Source organism: Acanthopagrus latus, chromosome 1, assembly GCF_904848185.1.
Source record: "Acanthopagrus latus isolate v.2019 chromosome 1, fAcaLat1.1, whole genome shotgun sequence".
NCBI classification, from domain to species: Eukaryota; Metazoa; Chordata; class Actinopteri; order Spariformes; family Sparidae; genus Acanthopagrus; species Acanthopagrus latus.
Genome location: NC_051039.1, coordinates 15,306,015 through 15,326,146, shown reverse-complemented (window position 1 = coordinate 15,326,146; position 20,132 = coordinate 15,306,015). Strand labels below are relative to the sequence as shown.

The window sequence follows — 20,132 nt, the reverse complement described above, 5'->3', positions numbered from 1 at the left end:
ACGGGGCCAAATACTCTGTCTTTCTAATTTGAAAGAACTGACATATGATGCCAACTTGTTTAGTGTACAAAAACAAAACACAGACTTCTTTACAGGCTTAGATCTCCCTCTCCTTCTCTTTCTGTCTCACTCAGTAGGTGTGTAAGTAGATAAATCTTGTTGCCTGCGGCGACTGCGGCATTTTCAATTTCCCAGTGGGAAGTGGCGGCGGTTGGGAAAGGATGTCGGAACGCTTAAGGAACAGCGTGGCGAAGCCCCGGAGATAATGCTTTAGCCACACCGGGACAAAACAACTGACTGGCTGCCTCACTTACTGACTGTTTGACTGAATGACTGTGGAGAGACACACAGAAGGGAAACAGGCTAAGAAATCAGGGTGATAAAGGTTGAGACAGAGACAGAGGAAGAGACTTAAGGGATCTAGCAGGCAAACAAATGACACCATGGTCTGTTTTCCAGTTTCCTGTTGGCCCTCTCTCAGTCCTCTCATGTCTGTTAGTCGGTATCTTTCTAAATGTTTCGTCTGTATTTTATCCCATTCAGAATTATCAACATATAAAACACACCCTGCAGGTTCATTTTAGACATTGTCATTGCCCACTTCTCAATCTGCATTCATTTGATGTTCATCAATCTGTATGTATATTTGGTGATATATCAAGTTTTTTTCCCCCTTCACAGGCTTGTCCAGAGATCTGGAGGCAGTATCACATCACGGTGAGTATCTTACCATTTAATCCTGTCAAAGGCTGTCAGTCCTTTCACCTGAGCACTGCTGCACTTCTTCATGTTTTTGCTAGTGGGCAGGGGTTAATCAGTCAACATATGGGGGTGTAGTATGCACGGAATTACTTTTTAGGAATGCCTTGTCCTTGTCTTTTTTCAACCAAAATAGCCATTAGAGCTTCCTTATTGCTTTTTTTTACTCGTCTATCAATGCGAGTGATTTCAGTTCCATAACTAGAGGCTACTTACAACATCTGGTCCTTAGCATAACTGTGTAGATGCTCCTCACAGCCAAAAAGACCTCTACACATGCTGACATCCCAATGTACTTAGGATACAGAAAGCTTGAAGGCCTCTCAAATTAAAAAATAAACTTGTGGGAGAAAATTTAAATCAGGAAAATTAGCTGATCCATCTCAATTACATCTCATTACAACATTCTGTATTGAAACAGCATAGTACATAGTTACTATAGAAAACTTCAGCTACCAAAAACTACAAACTGATGTCACAAAACCTTTCTTTCAACTCAACATCTAAGTTACCAAAACACACTAACATCCATATAAGGAAAGAAAAACTTACACAAACACATGTCAAGTTTGAACTACAGCACTAAAAAAAACGCACACTCATCACAACAGCACAATTCCACTTCTGTCTCCCCTGACAACACAGAGCACAATGCAACAAAGCAATCTTGCAGACAAAAGTTTTATCTGAAGTTACCACCGGTCACTAATGACCAGCAACAATCTCATTGCCTGAAACAGTGTTCTGTGAATCCCAGGCACAAGGAGGAAACACTGCACAGCAACACCATCACCCAAACAAGGTCACATATATACAGCATACCATGAGATTCGCCCCAACACCACATTTAGAAATAGTACTGGTTGTAGGTATGTAGCGTCTACTAACAGTTTAACCTGTGTGAAACTTGGCAAAATCCCAGTGGACATAGTGGTTCTGCTCAGAGTCCCAATTAAAATGAGAGAAATGTAGAAGAACAAGATGGTGGTGGGGGGGGTTGACACTTTTTAAATCTTTTTCATGCAGAACCTGCCTCATCAGAATAACAATATTTTAGATTTTATTGTGTAATACGTTGCGACCAATTGTACATTCAACAATGTTAAATTATTAGCTCAAAGTGACCTTGCAAAAGAGACTTTATAATTATTCTCTTGACAGAACAGATTAGGGCTGCAACTAAGAAATGATCTGTTGATTATTAATCGATTATTTTGTCCACAATCAAGCAGATATTCACTTTATAGTCTAAGAAACTTAAAGAAACAAGAAAATATTAACATTTAAGAAGGTGGACTCAGAACATTTAACTTCTTTTCTTTAAGAATTACTTAAACTGATTAATCAGTTATCAAAATAAATGGTTAATTGTTGACATTAAACCACTTATTTCATTAATCTTTGTATCTGTAGAATACGGTATGTTCAACTCACACAAAAATTACATAAAAGTGCCGATAAAGCTGCGTTTGTCAACCCAGTCTCCTGAATGATGACCTTCATCTCATTGTGCTCTGAATGCTTCATGAAACTTTGAAACTTAAAGAAAATCAAGTGCCGGCCTTCATTTGCTATGATCATGGGTAACAGTTTAAAACAATTTAAGAAAGACAAAACAAAAATAAAAGCAACCAGTAGTTCATTAAAGATACAAGACACAATTCACTTAAAACAAGTACAGTCAGAGACTGAAGGCTTTATAATTACAGATTTAATTTTACCAAATCGTATCAAAGTGTTCTCTGTGAAAGATCATCAGGTCTTTGACATCAAATGTCCATCTTCCAAGATCAGTACAGCCTCGAGGGACATGCAGCAAAAGCCAGACAAGTTTGATAAGGTCCAGATCTATCAACCAAATAACTGAGTATAATTTTAGCAATGTGACAGCCTTCACAAGAACCAGATCATTTGTAGTTTAGCATGTGGATGTTCCAAAAAAAAAAAGCCTACGGAAAGAAATGTAATTTTCACGGGCGCCATGAAGGCAAAGGTGTCACACGATCACTCAGAATCAATGAGTCAGTTGTGATTGGTATTGACCTTCCCCTGTAGCAGATGGGTGAACCATGGCGGAAAAAACACATCTCAGAAGATTAAGGAAGTGCCAAGAGTGACGGGAACCTTTTTTAACTTTTTTTTTTCTCCCCTCAACCTTAGTGCACACGTGACGACATCCTTGTGTGTGTGTGTGTGTGTGTGTGTGTGTGTGTGTGTGTGTGTGTGTGTGTGTGTGTGTGTGCGTGTGCGCGTGTGTGTGTGTGTGTGTGTTTGCTTGTGCAGAAACAATGTGTCAAAGAGTAGAAAACTGTGTGACAGTCACATGGGCCAGATGTCAGCAGGGATGCATTTGCTATTTGTGTGTGTGTTTATCCAAAATCTGAAAAGATAACTAGTTTCTTGGTGCTGTGTGTGTCTCTGTGTGTGTGTGTGCGCACGCGTGTGTGTGTGTGCGCATCTGAGCGAGGGGGTGATATAGACCTCAGCCTAAGAGAAAAGAGCAGCTTGTTTGTCAATTAAAAGACGTGATAAAGCATGAAATGGGCTGCCAACGCCACTCGGGACGAGAGAGTGAGGGAGAGAGGGAAGAAGAGTGTGTGTTTGCATATATCTTGGCATGCACTTGTGTGTGTGTTGGGGGAGGTCTGTCACTCTCCTCTATGGAGATTAATTAGCAGGGGCTGTCTAATGAAAAGGCAGCATCGTTAGCGCTAGGGTAGCACGGCGGGAGAGGCGGAGGGAGGAGGAGGAAGGAGGAGGACGACAGAGAAGTTCCAGGGGAGACACTGGCAGAGAGAATGGGAGTTAAGTTTAATTGTTGCTCACACAGTGGCGAGGGATGCTGCTATATGTTTTACTGTGGAGTTGGAACCACAGAGGAAGAGAAGGTGCCAATGAAAGAGAGATTCCTTTGCTTGTCTTGCGAGATGATGAAACCACCTTTTTTTTATGTGTGTGTTTCCCTGTGTGTGTGTTTGTGTGTGATGCCGTGCTTTAACGGGTGGAGGATTGTGACCCAGGTCTAATTGAAGTATTTAAGCCATTTAAGCACTGGGAACAGAAGGTCGTTACAGATCCAAACTGGCATGGGGGTTAGGGGCCCGCACAGACGCAAACGCACACCCACACACACAAACACACCTACACACATGCATACACAGGGCTCCTTCTGTTTAAGACAGCCTCATTTTATTCATGATGCTGCTTATGACCCTGAACTCCCCAATGTGAGAAGGTGTGTGTGTGTTTTTTTGCTTGTGTGTGTGTGAGTGTGTGTTTGCTTTGGGAGATGTGACTCTGTCACCTTCCGCTGGGCTCAGCCAGGTGTGAAAAGGCATTCTGTCAGACCTCCCTGCTACTGGGTCCATTTATCCTCCGTGTGTGTGTGTGTGTGTGTGTGTGTGTGTGTGTGTGTGTGTGTGTGTGTGTGTGTGAGAGAGAGAGAGAGCGTGCGTGTGTGTGTGTGTGTGTGTCTGTGTGGAGTCCGTTTATCTTCCGTGAGTGTATGTGTTGTCTGCCTGCACCTGGCCCTCGACTAACAAACTCCTCCAAACCACACAGTATAGACCACAAAGCCCTGGGGTATTTACTGTGAAAGTAAGATACTGACACACATGGACACACAAAACACACACACACAAACACTTCTACAAATATATATATATAGAGAGAGCAGTAAATGGAGTAAAAAGCTATCCACAACATTTTTCATCTTGCCTGTGTCATACGGTTTGGAAGACGTTTTTTACACAACAGTGATATTTACACAGAAAGATTTGCTTCGAAGAGCAAGTTTACTTCAACAACTCTTTTCTCGGTCCATCTTTCTCTTTCACTCACCCACACACACACACACAAACAGCCTGGTTTTACTTCTTTCTTTTGCATACAGCTTTACAGCGTGGGGTCTCCTTTTCCTGCAGAGACCCCGTCTGCCCACCTCCTTCCATCTTTGTGTTTTCCGATCTTACTCACAAAGTATTCTACATGCAAAATCTCATTGGAAAAATCCCCTAAAATACTATCAACACATTTTCGGGAGGATGAAAATGTGTAATTATTTCCACCAGCCAACCTCATCGACTTACTCTATATCTGTTAGTGCGTTCCTTCATTTCCCAGAATGCCTTATGATGAAGCCCAAAAAGAACAGGTGTGAGCTTGATGCTCTCAGTGTGTGACGGGCGTACGGTTGAGTCACTTTTATTAACGCAGCAAAGCTCTGATCTTGAGCTCTGATAACCTCTTAGACAAATCATGTTGCATCATGGCTACACTGCTTTGGATTTCTGCTGATTGTTGAGTGTCAATGCATAGCAGGGATTGTAGAGAGAAGCTCTTTAGGCTCTGAGTGAGTGATGCCAAAAAACACGATGATGTTTGGTGTTTCAGAAGTGATGCCGTGTTGTCTATGTGAAGCTGATCAATAACAGGAATACACAATTACGTGTAAAGGGATGAACGGAGTAAGAAATGTAGCATAAGTTTGAATCTAAAATTATTCTCATTATCAATAAGTCTGTCAGTTACATTTTTAGATCAATCGGTTAATTGTTTTGCTTATAAAATGCCCAAAATGCCTTCTTCACATTGGATGTCCTATAGACAGCCCAAAGCCTGAAAGGCATTCAAGTTGTCAATAAAAAGCTCTAAACAAGTAACAGATTACCATTATTTGTGATAAATGTTCTGTCTGTTCTGTCTTTTTGAATTCACCATGCACTGTAATTGAACTCCACAGTGGTGGTATTTCATTTTAAATGAAATAAAGAACCACTTTTATCATTACCAGCCGAATATACAAGAAAGAGAAATAAATTCAGATTTAGATCCAAAATGTTGAGAAGAGGGAGAAAAACCCAAATGGAAGACAGGAAAGGGGGAAGACAAGTAAGGTGGAGTACAATAAAAAGGGGACTGGATGGATGGATGGATGGATGGGTGGAGATTGACCAGGAAGGGCAGGAAAGGCAGTGCAAGTTGAATGACCTGCTGTCCTTACACAGGCTGCATTAATGCATGTAAAGATCATGCATAAATACGAGCATTTATGCACACAACACACACACACAAATAGTGACTTTTTCGTCCTGTAGTGCAGTCAGGACCCCGCTGTGCCTGAGTTAAGACCAGAGCGCCACACTATGGCTGCTGCAGGAAGTGTAGTCTCTCTATTGAACCAGTGAGATTATTTGAAAAGAGGATGTTCCTGCTTTTCAATCTGTAAAACTCTGAATGCTCATCAAATCTCACTTTTAGGTATGTTTTTTGCCAGCTACATGTGGTGTATCAGAGCAGGAAGGGGCCATGTGACGTTACATTCAACATGATTTACCTAAAGAGGAAAAACTGTATAGACCAGAGACAGAAAAGGGAAGACAGAGATAGCTGGAAATGGAAAAGAGAAAGGTGTGTTGTTGTGTGAGAGAGAGAGAGAGAGAGAGAGAGAGAGAGAGAGAGAGTGTCAAGGAGGGGTGAGCGTATTAAAAAGGGTGAGAGCGAGCAGAGAGAGTGAATGTGAGCACACAGCATCTGATTGGTACAGGTATAACGGTGTGTGAGCATTGATTGGCCTCTCTTTAGATAGTAGTGGTGACACCTGTACGTGTGTGTTTATTGATCGGCACCTCTGCCCGCGGTTGTGTGTGTGTTTCTGAGTATCGAGCAGATTCTCTCCTCACGGTGGTATCAGTGTGTGTGTATCGATCTTTTCCTCAGGGACTCTGTGTGTGCGTGTGTGTGTGTGCACGTGCTTCGGAGAGCCCATGGAAAAAACAGCTGGTGACCTTTTTGTTCACCGAAATTAAGCCGTTTCCTTAAACTCCATTCGGTGTCCCTCTTTCTCACCTGACTGCCCTTTTTTCTCCCTTTTCTTTTAGTATTTTAAACCATTTTATACCTTTTTGTCTCACTGTCTTTCTCCACAGGCTTCTTTGCTGTATGCTCAATTCACAAATGCCTTTGTTAACCCAAGGTTACCCCCTAAAATCCTCTTCTTTTCAGAGAAAAAAAAAATACATTTACATTTCTTAAGAAAAAAAAAATAGGAATGACTTTTTAACAAAGTAGACCCCCTGAGTTTGACCATGACAAATTAAAGCTCGTAGTGCATAATGTGCTTCAAACTATTAAAATATTTAGTCTGTGCAATTCAAATGGCTCATTTCTTCCACTTTAATAGGTTGAAGTAAATAATTTTTCACACACTTTTGAAACCTTAAGGGTCTAAATCCTTTACGGTGTCAATGTCTGTGTGACTTACTCATCCTCGTGTGTAACTTTCTTCCTGAAACTTGACAATAGTTATGCAGAGCCTTTACTTGCATTCATTTTTATAAATTTTTTCAACATCATTTTATCATCATCAAGATTTACAAAAACCTTTTCTACAGGATGTTCACTGGCCTGCCACTTCATTAGGTTCACCAGTGCAATGTGAGGTAATCCAACGCAACAACTCTGCCATGAATTCTACTTTTACAAAGCTTGTATTTTTTAAAACTAATTTCTTGATTGACTGATTATTAATTTCACAAACATAGTAACTCTACTTTATGTTTATTGTTGAGGTTGTCCTGGGTGATGGTGTTGTACTGGAGTGCATTATTTTAAAAGGTATTCCTAATATTCTTCCTCTCTTATGTATGTAAATGAGGTGGCCAAATTATTAGAAACTCCTCTAACTATGATGCAGTCCAGATTAACACCTCTGCAAAACTAGTCACTTTTATATCCAAGTAGTTTCTGTGGAACTCTTCTTTACTGTCCTGAACAGGTGACATTTCATTTTTTTGAATTCAAAGCTATATATATATATATATATATATATATATATATATATATATATATATATATATATATATATATATATATATATATATATATATATATATATATATATATATATACCAGATATGCAGAGTAAAATGTGCTGTGTTTATATGTATATAAATATCATTTTAAAAGAACAACGTAGAATAAAAGTTGACGTTGTTTTAATTTGATTTCACAGAGACACAATTTGAATACGTGTAAGCTGTGTTCTATATGTGAAAAAGATGAATTGTATTATTAAGTTTAAAGTTAAAGTTGGTGTTTCTTTTTCTACATTGATATGAAAATATCTAGTTTATAGAGTTTATTTTTAAATACAAGGAACTCTATCTATCAAGGGGAAATGATTTGTGTACACACAGACGTGTTAGTCTTGTATTACATCTCACTGATAACTGTCCACTTCTTTGTAGAGGTGATCACGGTGAATGAAGCTGGAACATTGTGTTCCAGGTTCATTGTTTGTCTCTCTGACTTATAATTTATTAAATAGTTGATGAATTACGGGACAGGAGCTCCAAAGACAGTAGCTTTGAGTACATTTCTTGTTTCATATTGATTAGGTATAACTACCGGAGCATTAAGCTGTAGTTGAAAATACTTTTTCCTCCTCAGTGACCCAGTAAAGTCGCGAAGCACAAAGCACAGTCTCTGGTTTTTGTTTTTTTGTTTTTTTCCCCTCAAAGACTCATATTCGAGGTAAAGTTTGTTTAAAACTGTTTTACACTGTGAAAAACAAGTTAATAAACATGCCAGAGTGCATCTTCGCAGTACAAACCAGCCTCACTTCTCTAGTTTAAGAGTGACCCCAGGTCCTCTTCAGCATGCTGTGTTAGAGCGCCCTCCAATGGTCAGATAGAGAACTGCACTGTGATCACACACACGAGGAGAAAGTTATCCATCAAATTAACTCCATGTAGAATTATTTTGTGCTAAACACATGTGGTGTTTCATCCCTCTGTCCCTCTTAAGAACAACACCAGTGGTATTATTCATGCCAAGTGAGCGATTAAAGCTGCAATAGCTCTTGATTAAAGGTTATATGCTATTTTTACAAATCATTAAAGAGGCACCCAAAATTCATACATTTTTTGCTGATGGACAAAAAACAATATTTACATAAAAAGACAAAAACATCACCGACACAACAAATACCTGCACACTGCTGTGTTATTTCCCAGCTATTCTTTTAGTCTGCATGGACACAAATGGTCATCTTGCCGGAAAAAATGCCTTGTCCATGAGGACTAAAAGCATAATTAGAAAAATTGAATGGCTGTATGTGGGTATATTTTTCTATACATTTAAGTTAATTATCATACAGCCTTATTATTTAAACATTTGTAACACACCTAGCAAAAGACACAAATACAAACTCAAAAAAGAAAACTGCAGCTGAAATAAAGAACAAAATAGTCAACAAGCACCAAATTATAAATTATACAAAAAACTAACAAAAAATTAAAAAAATTAACAAAATTACATTATGCATGTAACAGTGATAGAAAACCTTGGATGTGTAAAATTGTAGTCACAAATACAAATACACTATACACAGACGCAGTGGTGAAAGAGTAAATTATATGAGTAAAGGTTTATTATTCTATCATTATTATCATTATTATAACAAAACCTCACAAGTAACTCAGACCTGAAACAGTAATGACTCTTAACTCTTCTGTTCTTCCTGCTGAACTTGAAGTGTCAATTTTAAGTTTGACCTTTAATCTCCTTCCTCGTCTTCTGTCCTCCACTTTGTCTGGCTGACCTCTTTTTTTCTCTCCTCCTCTTTACAAGAATGTGCTCAATTCAAACAGCACTCTGTAAAAATCCTTTAAATCCACATCTATTCAGTGAGCTGTTTTTGCTGCCTCATCATTGTACAGTACAGAGTCTCACCTCTGCCGAGTCAAAAGGCTCTCAAGTCTTTATTCTCACCTCAGACTGAGACACTGACGGCACCTGGGGGAGTGGAGGGTACATTTGTAAAAGGGCTTTTGTATGTTTTCAGTCCAGTTGTATTAAAAATTACAGCTTTAAGGGCAAAGACAACAATGTCCTGCAGGTACAAGTCTGTTAGGTAGCACAGTTCACAAAGGAAATGTGAAGTGTTAATGACGGTCAGTATCTTTGTACAGCCTCACATCCAGCTCATAGACAACTCAGATTGTTCTTTATTGTCTCACATTTTTCTTGCAGCCTTTTAAAGTAGACTCAGTGAAAACAGGCTTATTGACAGAGAACCTAATGAAAACAAATAAACTACAAACTGTAACAAATTAACTTTCGTAATCAGCAACTATATTTGATAACAGACCAAACATTTGAGTCAACTTTCATGCAAAACGTCCCAAATAATTGCTGCTGTAAACTAGGGATGGGACAATATAAGACATATGGCAGTTCACAATAAAAAAAAACTCTCAGCATAAGATGATCGTAGTGAATTTCCATAATCGGCTTAATCATAAATTGTTACAATCATGAATATCCTCACATGAGACACTTGAGAAAGCTCTCTGGCTCGATAATGTACAGTTTCATATCAATTTCATGATGAATCTAATATAGTAGACAATGGATGTTCATTAAAAAGTGAACATCCTATCTGTGATAGAATGGAAAAATATTAGTTTTTTAACTAAATAAATGGTAAACTAATTTTGTTTTTGTGCCATTTTAAGCTTATTTAAATTATTATAAGGATGATATCGTGAATCACAATTATCTAGGACCGAATAAACGTGATGTTAGATTTTCATATTGCTCAGTGGCTTTTGCAAGCTTAGCTGTCTTGTTTCTAAAGTGTTTATTGGACAGAGACTAGTCCAAATAATTAATCAGCAGATTTCTAAAATTAAAGATACAATATGTAACACCTCTGAATGTGTTACATATCTGAATGTTTCCAACAATCTTCAAACCCAGACAAATCTGTAACTGCATTCATGCTAACGGTACATTTAATTTGTTTGCCTGTTGCTGTAATTCAGGGGAAACAACAGATGATGAACAGATGAACACAACGTGAATAAAACTTTAACACATTCCTGCTTCAGTCACATCAGATAGATTTTCATAATGAAGACAACAACTATTCCACTCCTAAATGACATAATCTGCATTTAATCAGTGGTGAAAATCATCATTCATTTCATCCCTATAGCAAACCGTCGTTTAGTAATAAGGGAGAACATTTAAGCGACAATTAAAGCAATAAGTAAGAAAAATAGAGCGTTAAACACAGCGTTATATCAAACATTGCAGGGACACTTCACTGGGAGTTAATTTTTTGGTACAGGTGTCTTCATGTACTCTCCTGAATGTACATACAGAACCATAGGAATGTACACATAAATGTTCATACACACGCTCACACATACAGGTGCTGTGTTATCAGAGGTCTTGCAGGCTTTGCAGGTCTTTGTGCATTTCCGCTTAGCTGGATGGTGTCGATTTTGTGTGTGTATGTGTGTGTCTGGAAGTGTGTGTGTGTGTGTGTGTGTGTGTGTGTGTGTGTGTGTGTGTGTGTGTATGTGTGTGTCTGGAAGTGTGAGTTTGTGTGATTTGTTGGCTGAGATGTGAAATTAGGGTTTCACATCCTGACCAAAGTGTAAGAGACTGAGTCCATCTGTATATACTATATCTAAATCCTCATGTCTTTCATGTACATATGTGTTGTCTCTGTCTAATTGCTGGGTCTTAAGTGAATGATATATTTTACATAAACATGACCTCACACTGGCAAGAACTGAGAAAAAAAAGCCTCCTAACTCAGCAGAATAGAAGTTGAATAACTTGGAGCTAGATTTAAATAGATTAGCTTGTATCCTCTGTTCTGCCCTCCATGGTGTGACCAGATTACCTCCAGTCGCTGCCCCAAAAAACGGGAAGGGGAGGGGCAGGTGTCCCTCCAGCGGTGGCAGCCCACCGCAGCTCACCGCTGCATCACATTATCGGTACATTCCAGGAGCATTTTCTCTCTCTAAAGAGAAAATCAGGACTCCTGCTGATTGTGTTCAGACTGATTGACTGACTGACAGGAGGAGATAGGGAGAGCCTCTGGGAATTACACACTGTGTGAGTGCGGGTCCTCGCAGGGCGCGGGGTTACGGCTTCGGTCTGAGTCTTTGTGAACTGGCAGACACAAAGGGGGCAGGAATCACATCTGGTTATTTGGAAGACCCCCTCCTCCTCCTCTTTCTCCTCCTCCTTCCTCTTCTTCTTCTCCTCCTCCTCTTACATAGCCTCCCTGACTGCACACATGCACACCTCCACCTTAAACGTTCTCTTCAGTGATTGATTTTCTTGCTCCCGTTCATGAGTGAAAGTAAACATAATTAAACGCTTACATTTTGCACAATTAAAAATTCACCCATGAGAATAAGTGGATTAACAGACCTGTAGTTGTTTGTATTCTCCTTGAAAAGACGTTCACCTTATAGCCGTTTCACAACTGTCTAATTAACCCTCCCTGTTAACCTCATATGTACATACTGGCATGTTGCACACCCACGCACCACAAGGGTCTGTTTGTTTTGGTATGAGCCCAGTAGTCTTGTGTTGTGTTGTGTGGCTGTTTTCTATGATAAAGCATGCAGAGTTGGTCCCCTGTGGGTCCAGTAACATATGCAAACCTCTCCCCATTGCTGCAATAACATATGCAAAACAGCGCCGCTGGCCCTGGCCCCCACAATCCCACCACCCGTTACTGTTCAGATCCAAACCCCCACCACCACCACCACCAGCACACACACACACACACACACACACACAAGCCTGTTTGCTTCTCGGATTGTGTTTGTGTGTGTGTGTGTTCCTTCAGATTGTAGTCTGTAACAGTCTGAGCTTTGTGTTGGCCAAAGGATTATCATGGCTTTGCCACCAGCAGCTAAGGCAAGGAGCAGAGGAGAGCTGGGCTTAGAGAGAGACAGTGTATGTGTTTGGGACAACTGTGGGAAAACATGGTTGTGTGTGTGTGTGCGTACGCACGCACGTACATGCATGCATGAGAGGCCACGGATGGCTGGTTGTCTGTGTCCACGCAGCGAGACACCCTCCTGTACACACATCCTAAAGCGTCAGTCCTCTTTTTGTTTGACTGGCAAAGTGTCTCTGATCAGCTCCACAAGCTCTTCAAGTCTCATCAGCAGGAAGTGGATCAGATCTCTCCTGCACTCAAAAGGGGCCATTAGGTACACACATACAGATGTTTTTGATGCAGCCTGTCATGCTGTGAATTGTCTGCTTAGAAAGTTTAAGAATGGAGAGCTTTCTGGAAAGCAGAAAATGTGTAGATTTACATATAATAATAAATATTTTTTATTTATGATTTAAATTCCTGGATCTGCACAAACAGTTATTGGGGTGTATTCTTGGCCAAGAGCCATCCAAGTATGAAGGTGAGGAGGTAAGCAGAGTGTGAAGTTGCGTGCAAGTATGTATTCATTATGTGTTTTACACAATTAGTATTTATGTCACCTTTTGTGTCTGCAAACATGCAGAGCTATACATTTCCTCCAGGAAAGACTGTCTGAAGTTGCCGCCCTTAGCCCCATGTTTAACAGTTATCACATCTCACCTCTCTCTGTGACGGCTTTTCACCTCACCATCCAGTGTCATGTTTTTAAACAGATGTGAGCAATGCTTTTTTTGCGTTAGAGATTCTCTACATAAATTCTGGAGTGTAGATCTTGCTTGTTGACACCGGTTCATTACATTGGCCTGGCAAGTTTAACCTCACTCACTAACTCACAGAGAGCAGAGCTCGTGGAAAATGTCTTAACTGCTTAAATTCAACAATCGCTACCCTCCTCGATTCAGTTGCACCTGTCTATACCAAAATTGGACAGCCAAGGAAGTCTACACCCTGGTTTACAGACGAAACACAGAGTCTTAAGTTGGCCTATTGGAAAAGTTTTCTTTGCCTCATATTGCATTAGAGCTTACTGCATTGTAAACCTACTCTTACTGCTGCAACATCAGCATATTTCTCTCGCTATCAGGAACAGTAAACACAGTCTTTCATTTATTTTGAATGCTGTTGCTAAACTTAATCAAAACCTACCATCTTGCCAGCTGTGCACCCTTCACGGCAAATTAATTCTCAGATATTTTCAGTAATAAAATAGATGAGATTAATCCAAAATGACCTCCTTGTCTCTCGCTACCGCTGCAGAATCAACTGTACAATATTCTCATGATGATTCCCAGTTAGTCGCATTTCTTAAGTTTTAGAACTATCTTTCTTGAGATATTTTCAATTTAAGCCTCAAATTCAACTACCTGCTTCCTGGACCCTCTGTTAGCCAGACTGTTAAAGGATCTCTGACCATCTCTGGGACCTACAATGCTGAATATTGTACATTTTTCTCACTTAATGCTGGCAATGTCCGCATTAGCTTTAAGACTGCTGTGGCTTTACTTAAGAAAACATTATTTGATATGTCTGGATTTTGCAAAGAAGGACATATAGCTCTATCTATTTTCGTTTTGTGTATTTTCAAAACTATCTAAAAATAAATAAATAAATATGTCTGCGTCACATTGACTTTCAGTGCACAGCCAGACTCTGCAGGACTCCTGAGAAAGAAAGAGAAAGACACCAAACTGATATGATCCCTCAGGCCGTCAGCCTGTGAGCAATTTAGATGCCCCTGATAGGAAGCACCGGGTGAAAACAGAAAGAGCAGGAATGAGGGAGGGATGAAGGTTCATCCAGTTAATTAATATTGTATGAGCCAGACGACTCCGCCTCTCGTGCATGCGGACGCACATTCACACCAGGTTTGCAGACAACTATCACAGGTTGATGGGAGAATAGGTGGGGATTTAATTTCTTCTTTTTTCTTCCCCTCTCTCTCTCTCTCTCTCTCTCTCTCTCTCTCTCTCTCTCATGCTTTCATTCATTCTGTCTGTGTGTTGGATCAGAGTATTTGGAGATAACACAAGCCCAAGGTCAGGGAGGGAGAGACAGAGGGAGACCTACAGCCAATTTACATGAAAGATGAATGGGAAGAGGGGCAGGAAGGGTGGAGGTCGGGGAGGGTGGGGGGTGGGTTTGAGACGGGGGACTGTGATCTCCTTAGGGTGCGTGTGTGTGTGTGTGTGTGTGTGTGTGTGTGTGTGTGTGTGTGTGTGTGTGTGTGTGTGTGTGTGTGTGTGTGTGTGTGTGTGTGTGTGCGCTTGCAAGAGGTCTGTGATCTCCTGGCCTTTGTGATGGAGATGGGCCCGGCCGGCCTGACCCGATAATGACGCGACGCTCTAATAGCATTCATCCTTTCTGCCGCAAAACTACTCAAGCGGAAAAGGGAGAGGGAGGGAGAGAGAGACAGAGAGACAGAGAGAGAGAGAGACAGAGAGAGACAGAGAGAGAGAAAGAGAGAAGGGGGGGCGGGGAACAAGTGTGAGGGATAGATGTGGGGATGGAGGAGAGAGGGAAGGGAGAGGACAAGAAAAGCTAAGCTATGTTTAAGAAATGACGTGGGGCACAAATGATTTGTAATCTCCGAATCAGGGTTGAGAGAGGAAGGAGGGGGCACCTTAGATGAGTATGAAAGTGTGTGTGTGTGTGTGTGCGTGTGCGTGTGCGTAACATTAGCAGTAAATGCGCTGTGCCAGTGTCTCCCCTCTCTCTCTTTATCAGTGTATATTTGCTGTGGGCGCTGGAGCATGGAAGGCTTTCAGAACACAAGGCCCATAGGGGACGGGACCCTGTGTCCAACACACACACACACACACACACACAAACACACAAACACACAGTTACTTATCATACAGGGTCATTACAGGCCTCTAACTATAGCCTCGGTAATCACTGGTTTATATCAGCACTCATATTCACCGTACAATACACAGCAGCTCGTATCAATAGACAGCATGGGAATGACGGCAGAGAAGAGGGAGAATGGGAGACAAACAGGACGTTAAACCACCATATTCTTCATTGAGAGAAAATTGTTTTTCTAGTAACAAGCTCCTTTCATTTTCTCTATCTGTGCTTAGACTAAGAAAATGTCTAAAATGGGTGTTCCTCAAAAGAAGAAGGGAGGAGACCGGGGTCGGACCCCCGCCTACTGCTACAACTGCTCCAGGAAGGGACACTATGGCCACGTGAGTAGCTCAGTCTGTTTGATTTTAATTCAATTGTGCTAAATATCATGTTTGGGGTGTGTTGGGGTTTTTTTGTTTTTTTTTGTTTTTTTTTGCATTTCCTGTTTTCTAGGCTCTTTGCCTAAATAAAGCCCAGAATGACCAGCATAAAAAAAAATTAAGGAAAATATTTAAGTGGTTGAAAAGTTTTTTTTACTGCAGAACTACAGAAGTAGTTCCGATCTTATAACACCAGGCTTTGCGTGCAAGAGAGCTTTTAGGAGCAAACATTGTGTTTAGTATTCAGTTTCTTCCTCAGTTTGCTTGTCAGGCTCAACTTCATGAACTTCCTGTATGCTGTGAGGTTTTCACTTCTACAGAAATACAAAATAAAATGTTGAAATCCTGCACACTGTCAGCACTAAGAGACTATTAGAGATTAAACATTTGAAGTATGGAACTGTGTCAGGAATCAACCTTTTCTTTCACATGATTTCATTCTCCTATACACCTGTACACCAAGTGTGTTTAAATTAAACATTTTAACTCTCACAGTAATATACCTGGTTGTTTCCAAAAGTGCCATCTCTTTGGCCTGAGGGTTAAAATTGCTGGTAATGCATTTGCTTAGTCGCTGTAAAAGTTCGAACGGTGACCTCCCTTCATCTCTTGTATCTTGTCTACCATCCACTATCAACATAAAGGCAGCAATCTCCAAATATTTTCAAAAAATGTTTTCAAGAAAAGATTAGAGCCATTGGTGGTATTTTTACAATAAGTCATATAGGGATTGATATTATTATTATTATTATTGTTGTTGTTGTTATTATTGTTATTATTATTATTATTATTACATGATCGATTACACCTCAAGTTTTTGTCCACTTTTGTCATTAACCTTTTTGTGTCTTGTTTGTTTGTGATTTGTGTGTTTTCCTCAGGCATGTACACGGCAGAGAATGTTCAACGGAACATATCCATCCACCCCGTTCATCAACCGCTATGACACTGTGGAGGACATCGAGCGCAGACAACACAGGATTGGGTTGAAGGTTCAAGGTAAGTCACACACACACACACACAGACACAGACACACGCTCCCGCTCATTTCCTCCTCTATGTTATGACTGCAGTCATTTGTTTTTTCTGAGCTGTGGTCTGTAGCAATACACAATGCTGAGATGTCTGTTAGGGGGGGTTCAAAGTAAAATTGCCAACATAATTATGTACGCCAACTCCATCACAAGTAAAAAGGGCTGCAATTATAATCCTATTTAGGACAGTAAAGAAGTATTATCAGCAAAATGTAACAAAACTACTTTCTCTGGAGCAATATGATTTCATTGAGTGATATGTTGTCATATATGGCATCATGAGATTATCATTTTGACTGTGTAGCTGGTTGAGTTAAAACTGGTTTTACTACTTGATATACTTTATATCTTTTGGTCCAGTGGCTCTGAACATGGAGGTTGGGTCCCTCTTAAAGGTCAGAAGAGTGCTCTGTTCCAAAAGTTGTCTAACTCTCTTCTCTAATCTTAGAAATATGTGTTTATACTTTGTGACTTACTCCTCAAGGGGAAATGTGTCTTTGGTGGAACAGCTTACAATTCCGAGACGTTTGAAATGTGACAAGGAACCTAAAGTAAACTCTGCTTCTTTTCAAAAAAAAGTTTGGGAACTCCTGCTGCTGGTGATTTAATCTTAAACAATGTGTTGTGTTTTATAAGTCATTGTACTTGTAATGTAATATCCATAACTGAAGTGGAGATTTACACAGTATGTGCTTCAGGTTTTAGTCATGGTTTCATATGTCACATTATCTTCTCAGTTATTAAAAAAACACTAAACATTGTTTTGCATGCCATAGTTGTTAAATAAGACATTAAATACCTTATTTGTTATTATAAACATAAAACACAATTTAGGTAACTGTTGACCAGCAGCAACAGAAAAACAAGATGGATATCATGGGATATCTATAAAAAATAACAAAGGACTTTGGATGAGGCAGGTTAACAGTTAAAGTGCTATATAAAATATGTAAACAGGGCTTTTAAATATTCACTCAGACATTTGTGTATATACATGGTTATGTTCCTCAAATTGCAGTGGTGTTATTATGTTGGATGTTTGCAGAGATAAAACATTGGAAAAAGTGTTTGTCCAACCAGTCTTTCAAAGGTTAGACAAACACTTGTTTCAATCGAATAAGTCATTAAAGCCTGTTTATTTCTGTTTTCCATAGAATTGCAGAAAAATGGCAATTTCCCTGCCGGTCCACTGACCCCTCGCACTCCAGGACCACCGAAGAAGAAACAGAAAATCAACCATAAGTCTAACCACACACCTCACAAAAGTCCTAACAACAGCAAACCCAGCCCAAGCCACATCTTTTTTAATGACACACATGACTTTATGGCCCCGACACCCAGAACATATAAATCCAAAAAGCACAAGCAACAGGAAAGCAGCAGCAATGTGAAAGCATGGAAACCCAAGAGACCAGTGCCCACCTCGAGAAACCCACCAGCTAAACTAATTTTCGATGAGGCAGATGACTTTCCCAGAGGTGGAGGCAGAGCGGCGAGCTTGGAGATAAAGAAGAAGAAAAGGAGGAGGAAACCAAGGCGAGCTGCTTCAGCAGCACCAGTGGGACACAAAGATAGCAAAGCAGACCGTCGCAGTTGGACTGGAGAGATGCACGGGTCAGAGCCAAAGCCAGAGAAAGCGAAGAGGAAAAGGGGGTTTAAAAACAAGAAGTTTGCTGAGAAAAAAGCTGCCACAAAGACGCACCCGACGGATGAAAACCTGTTTCTCATTAAACAGAGGAAACGCAGCAGATAGCAGTTCTTGTGACGTGTGGCTGTCAGGGCTGAGACATCTATGACCAGGATACTCCCGAATGTGTGCATGACATTTAGGGACGTGTCAGACATCCGGTTGACTGCAAAACAGTTTGTCAGGCTGCTTCAGGGGGATCATAGGTTATTTTTCACAGAAGATATTTTGACGTGTCACAGCAGGATGTAAGAAATAAGACTGAATGATGACTCAATTCAGCTGCTTCAGTTTCAGGGTCCTGGTATTATTCATATTGGCTTACGGTCGCTTGAATAGGTCAGAACCAAAGTTAGAGCACCAGTGTTTAACTTCCTGGATAAACATAGTTGATCGCCAGGTTGTCAAATATTGATACTCTTGTTTGTTGCCAGCTCAAAAGATGATCTGGGAATGAGACTAATCAACCAGCTATCTTTCTCCAGCAAGCTACATTCTGTTGCTTTGAAGGGTAGATTGACGATTTGTCAATTCTATCTTAAGATGATCATCAGGTGTCCATATTAACATTGACCTTGCTGTAATCATTCTTCCTGTTTATCCCCGACATTATGGGCTTTGAAAATGGTGAACCTTTCCTTTAATGTTATTAATTTCACATGTGCTTTTAACAAGTCGAAATGTCTGCTGTGAAAAGATCTATTGTCTTTGGTACTGTAGTTTGGGCTGCTTTTCAGTTTCATACTGTGGTCAGTGTTAAAATGACACCAGATTCAAACAGTGGCATCACTTCATGACATTTTCACGATGAGCGAACAATTAAGTTGCATCAACCTACAATGTTTTCAGTTTTCAGTAATTGACTATTACTATTATTGCTATCATATCCTTTAATTTCTTCATTCAGTGTGTTTCTGCACATTGAACAGATGCTGCGTCCTGAAGGACAGTCAGATAATTTCTTCGTGCCTCTGCTCTGAACATATAGCTTCAAAATTGTTGCTGCTTTTTGAAGTTGGAACCAAAGAATGATGATGTTTGTGTTGTTCAAAATACACTTGGAAATTGTCCTTTTTCATTTAGATCTGAATGATTTTCTATCTAAGTATATGAACATACTGTAAATATGTCTATTACACATATGTAATGCCAATCTACTGATTTGACTTTTGCAGTTCCTGGGTGATCTGGACAAAATGCATCACTGACACGCAGCCCTGACAGTATTAACTTTTATCTTATTTATCTGACTATTTAAATTCAGTCGGACATGGTCTTTTTTGTTATGGTTATAACAGGATGAAACATTATCACTAACATAAAGAGTTTGGTTCTTGGATGATAGTACTGGTTACCTGAAGTCTCTTGGATGTATAAAACTTGAATCTTCTCTGTCTGCCTTCAGTTCTGTGACTCAGAAGGAGAAATCAGTTTTGTGCTTCACTAAGGCCTGGTTTGACTTGAAACTCTTTCTTAATCACTCATGTAAATTATAAAGATAATCCATTAAAGTAATCTGGTTCCAGTCTCCATGTGTCCTTTTGTCCTACCAGATGGGATACCTGTGTGGGAACATTAGCCATCTTTTCAGTGTGTCATGTATCGTCTCCAGAAAGATTTCACGGCATTATTAAAAATCACTGCTTTCATTCCTAACTACAGTTGCA

General features: G+C 40.0%; 1 protein-coding gene and 1 long non-coding RNA gene across 2 annotated transcripts in view; one reads left to right on the top strand and one right to left on the bottom strand.

Annotated features, from left to right (window-relative positions):
* The window catches only part of LOC119025412, a 1,281-nt gene extending 37 nt beyond the window's left edge, over positions 1–1,244 (bottom strand). Inside the window, exons 1-3 of the long non-coding RNA XR_005076814.1 lie at positions 976–1,244; positions 731–796; positions 1–333 (exon numbers count right to left, since the gene is read on the bottom strand). The exon at positions 1–333 is cut by the window's left edge and continues 37 nt beyond it. This is a non-coding gene — a long non-coding RNA (uncharacterized LOC119025412). The remainder of the gene's footprint in view (positions 334–730; positions 797–975) is intronic.
* Positions 1–19,993, top strand: part of zcchc7 (zinc finger, CCHC domain containing 7) — a 50,487-nt gene extending 30,494 nt beyond the window's left edge. The window contains exons 7-10 of the mRNA XM_037108939.1: positions 682–717; positions 15,598–15,705; positions 16,626–16,743; positions 17,933–19,993. Coding sequence (XP_036964834.1) covers positions 682–717; positions 15,598–15,705; positions 16,626–16,743; positions 17,933–18,531 — 861 coding nt within the window. The 3' untranslated portion in view covers positions 18,532–19,993. The remainder of the gene's footprint in view (positions 1–681; positions 718–15,597; positions 15,706–16,625; positions 16,744–17,932) is intronic.
* Positions 19,994–20,132: the final 139 nt, after the last annotated feature.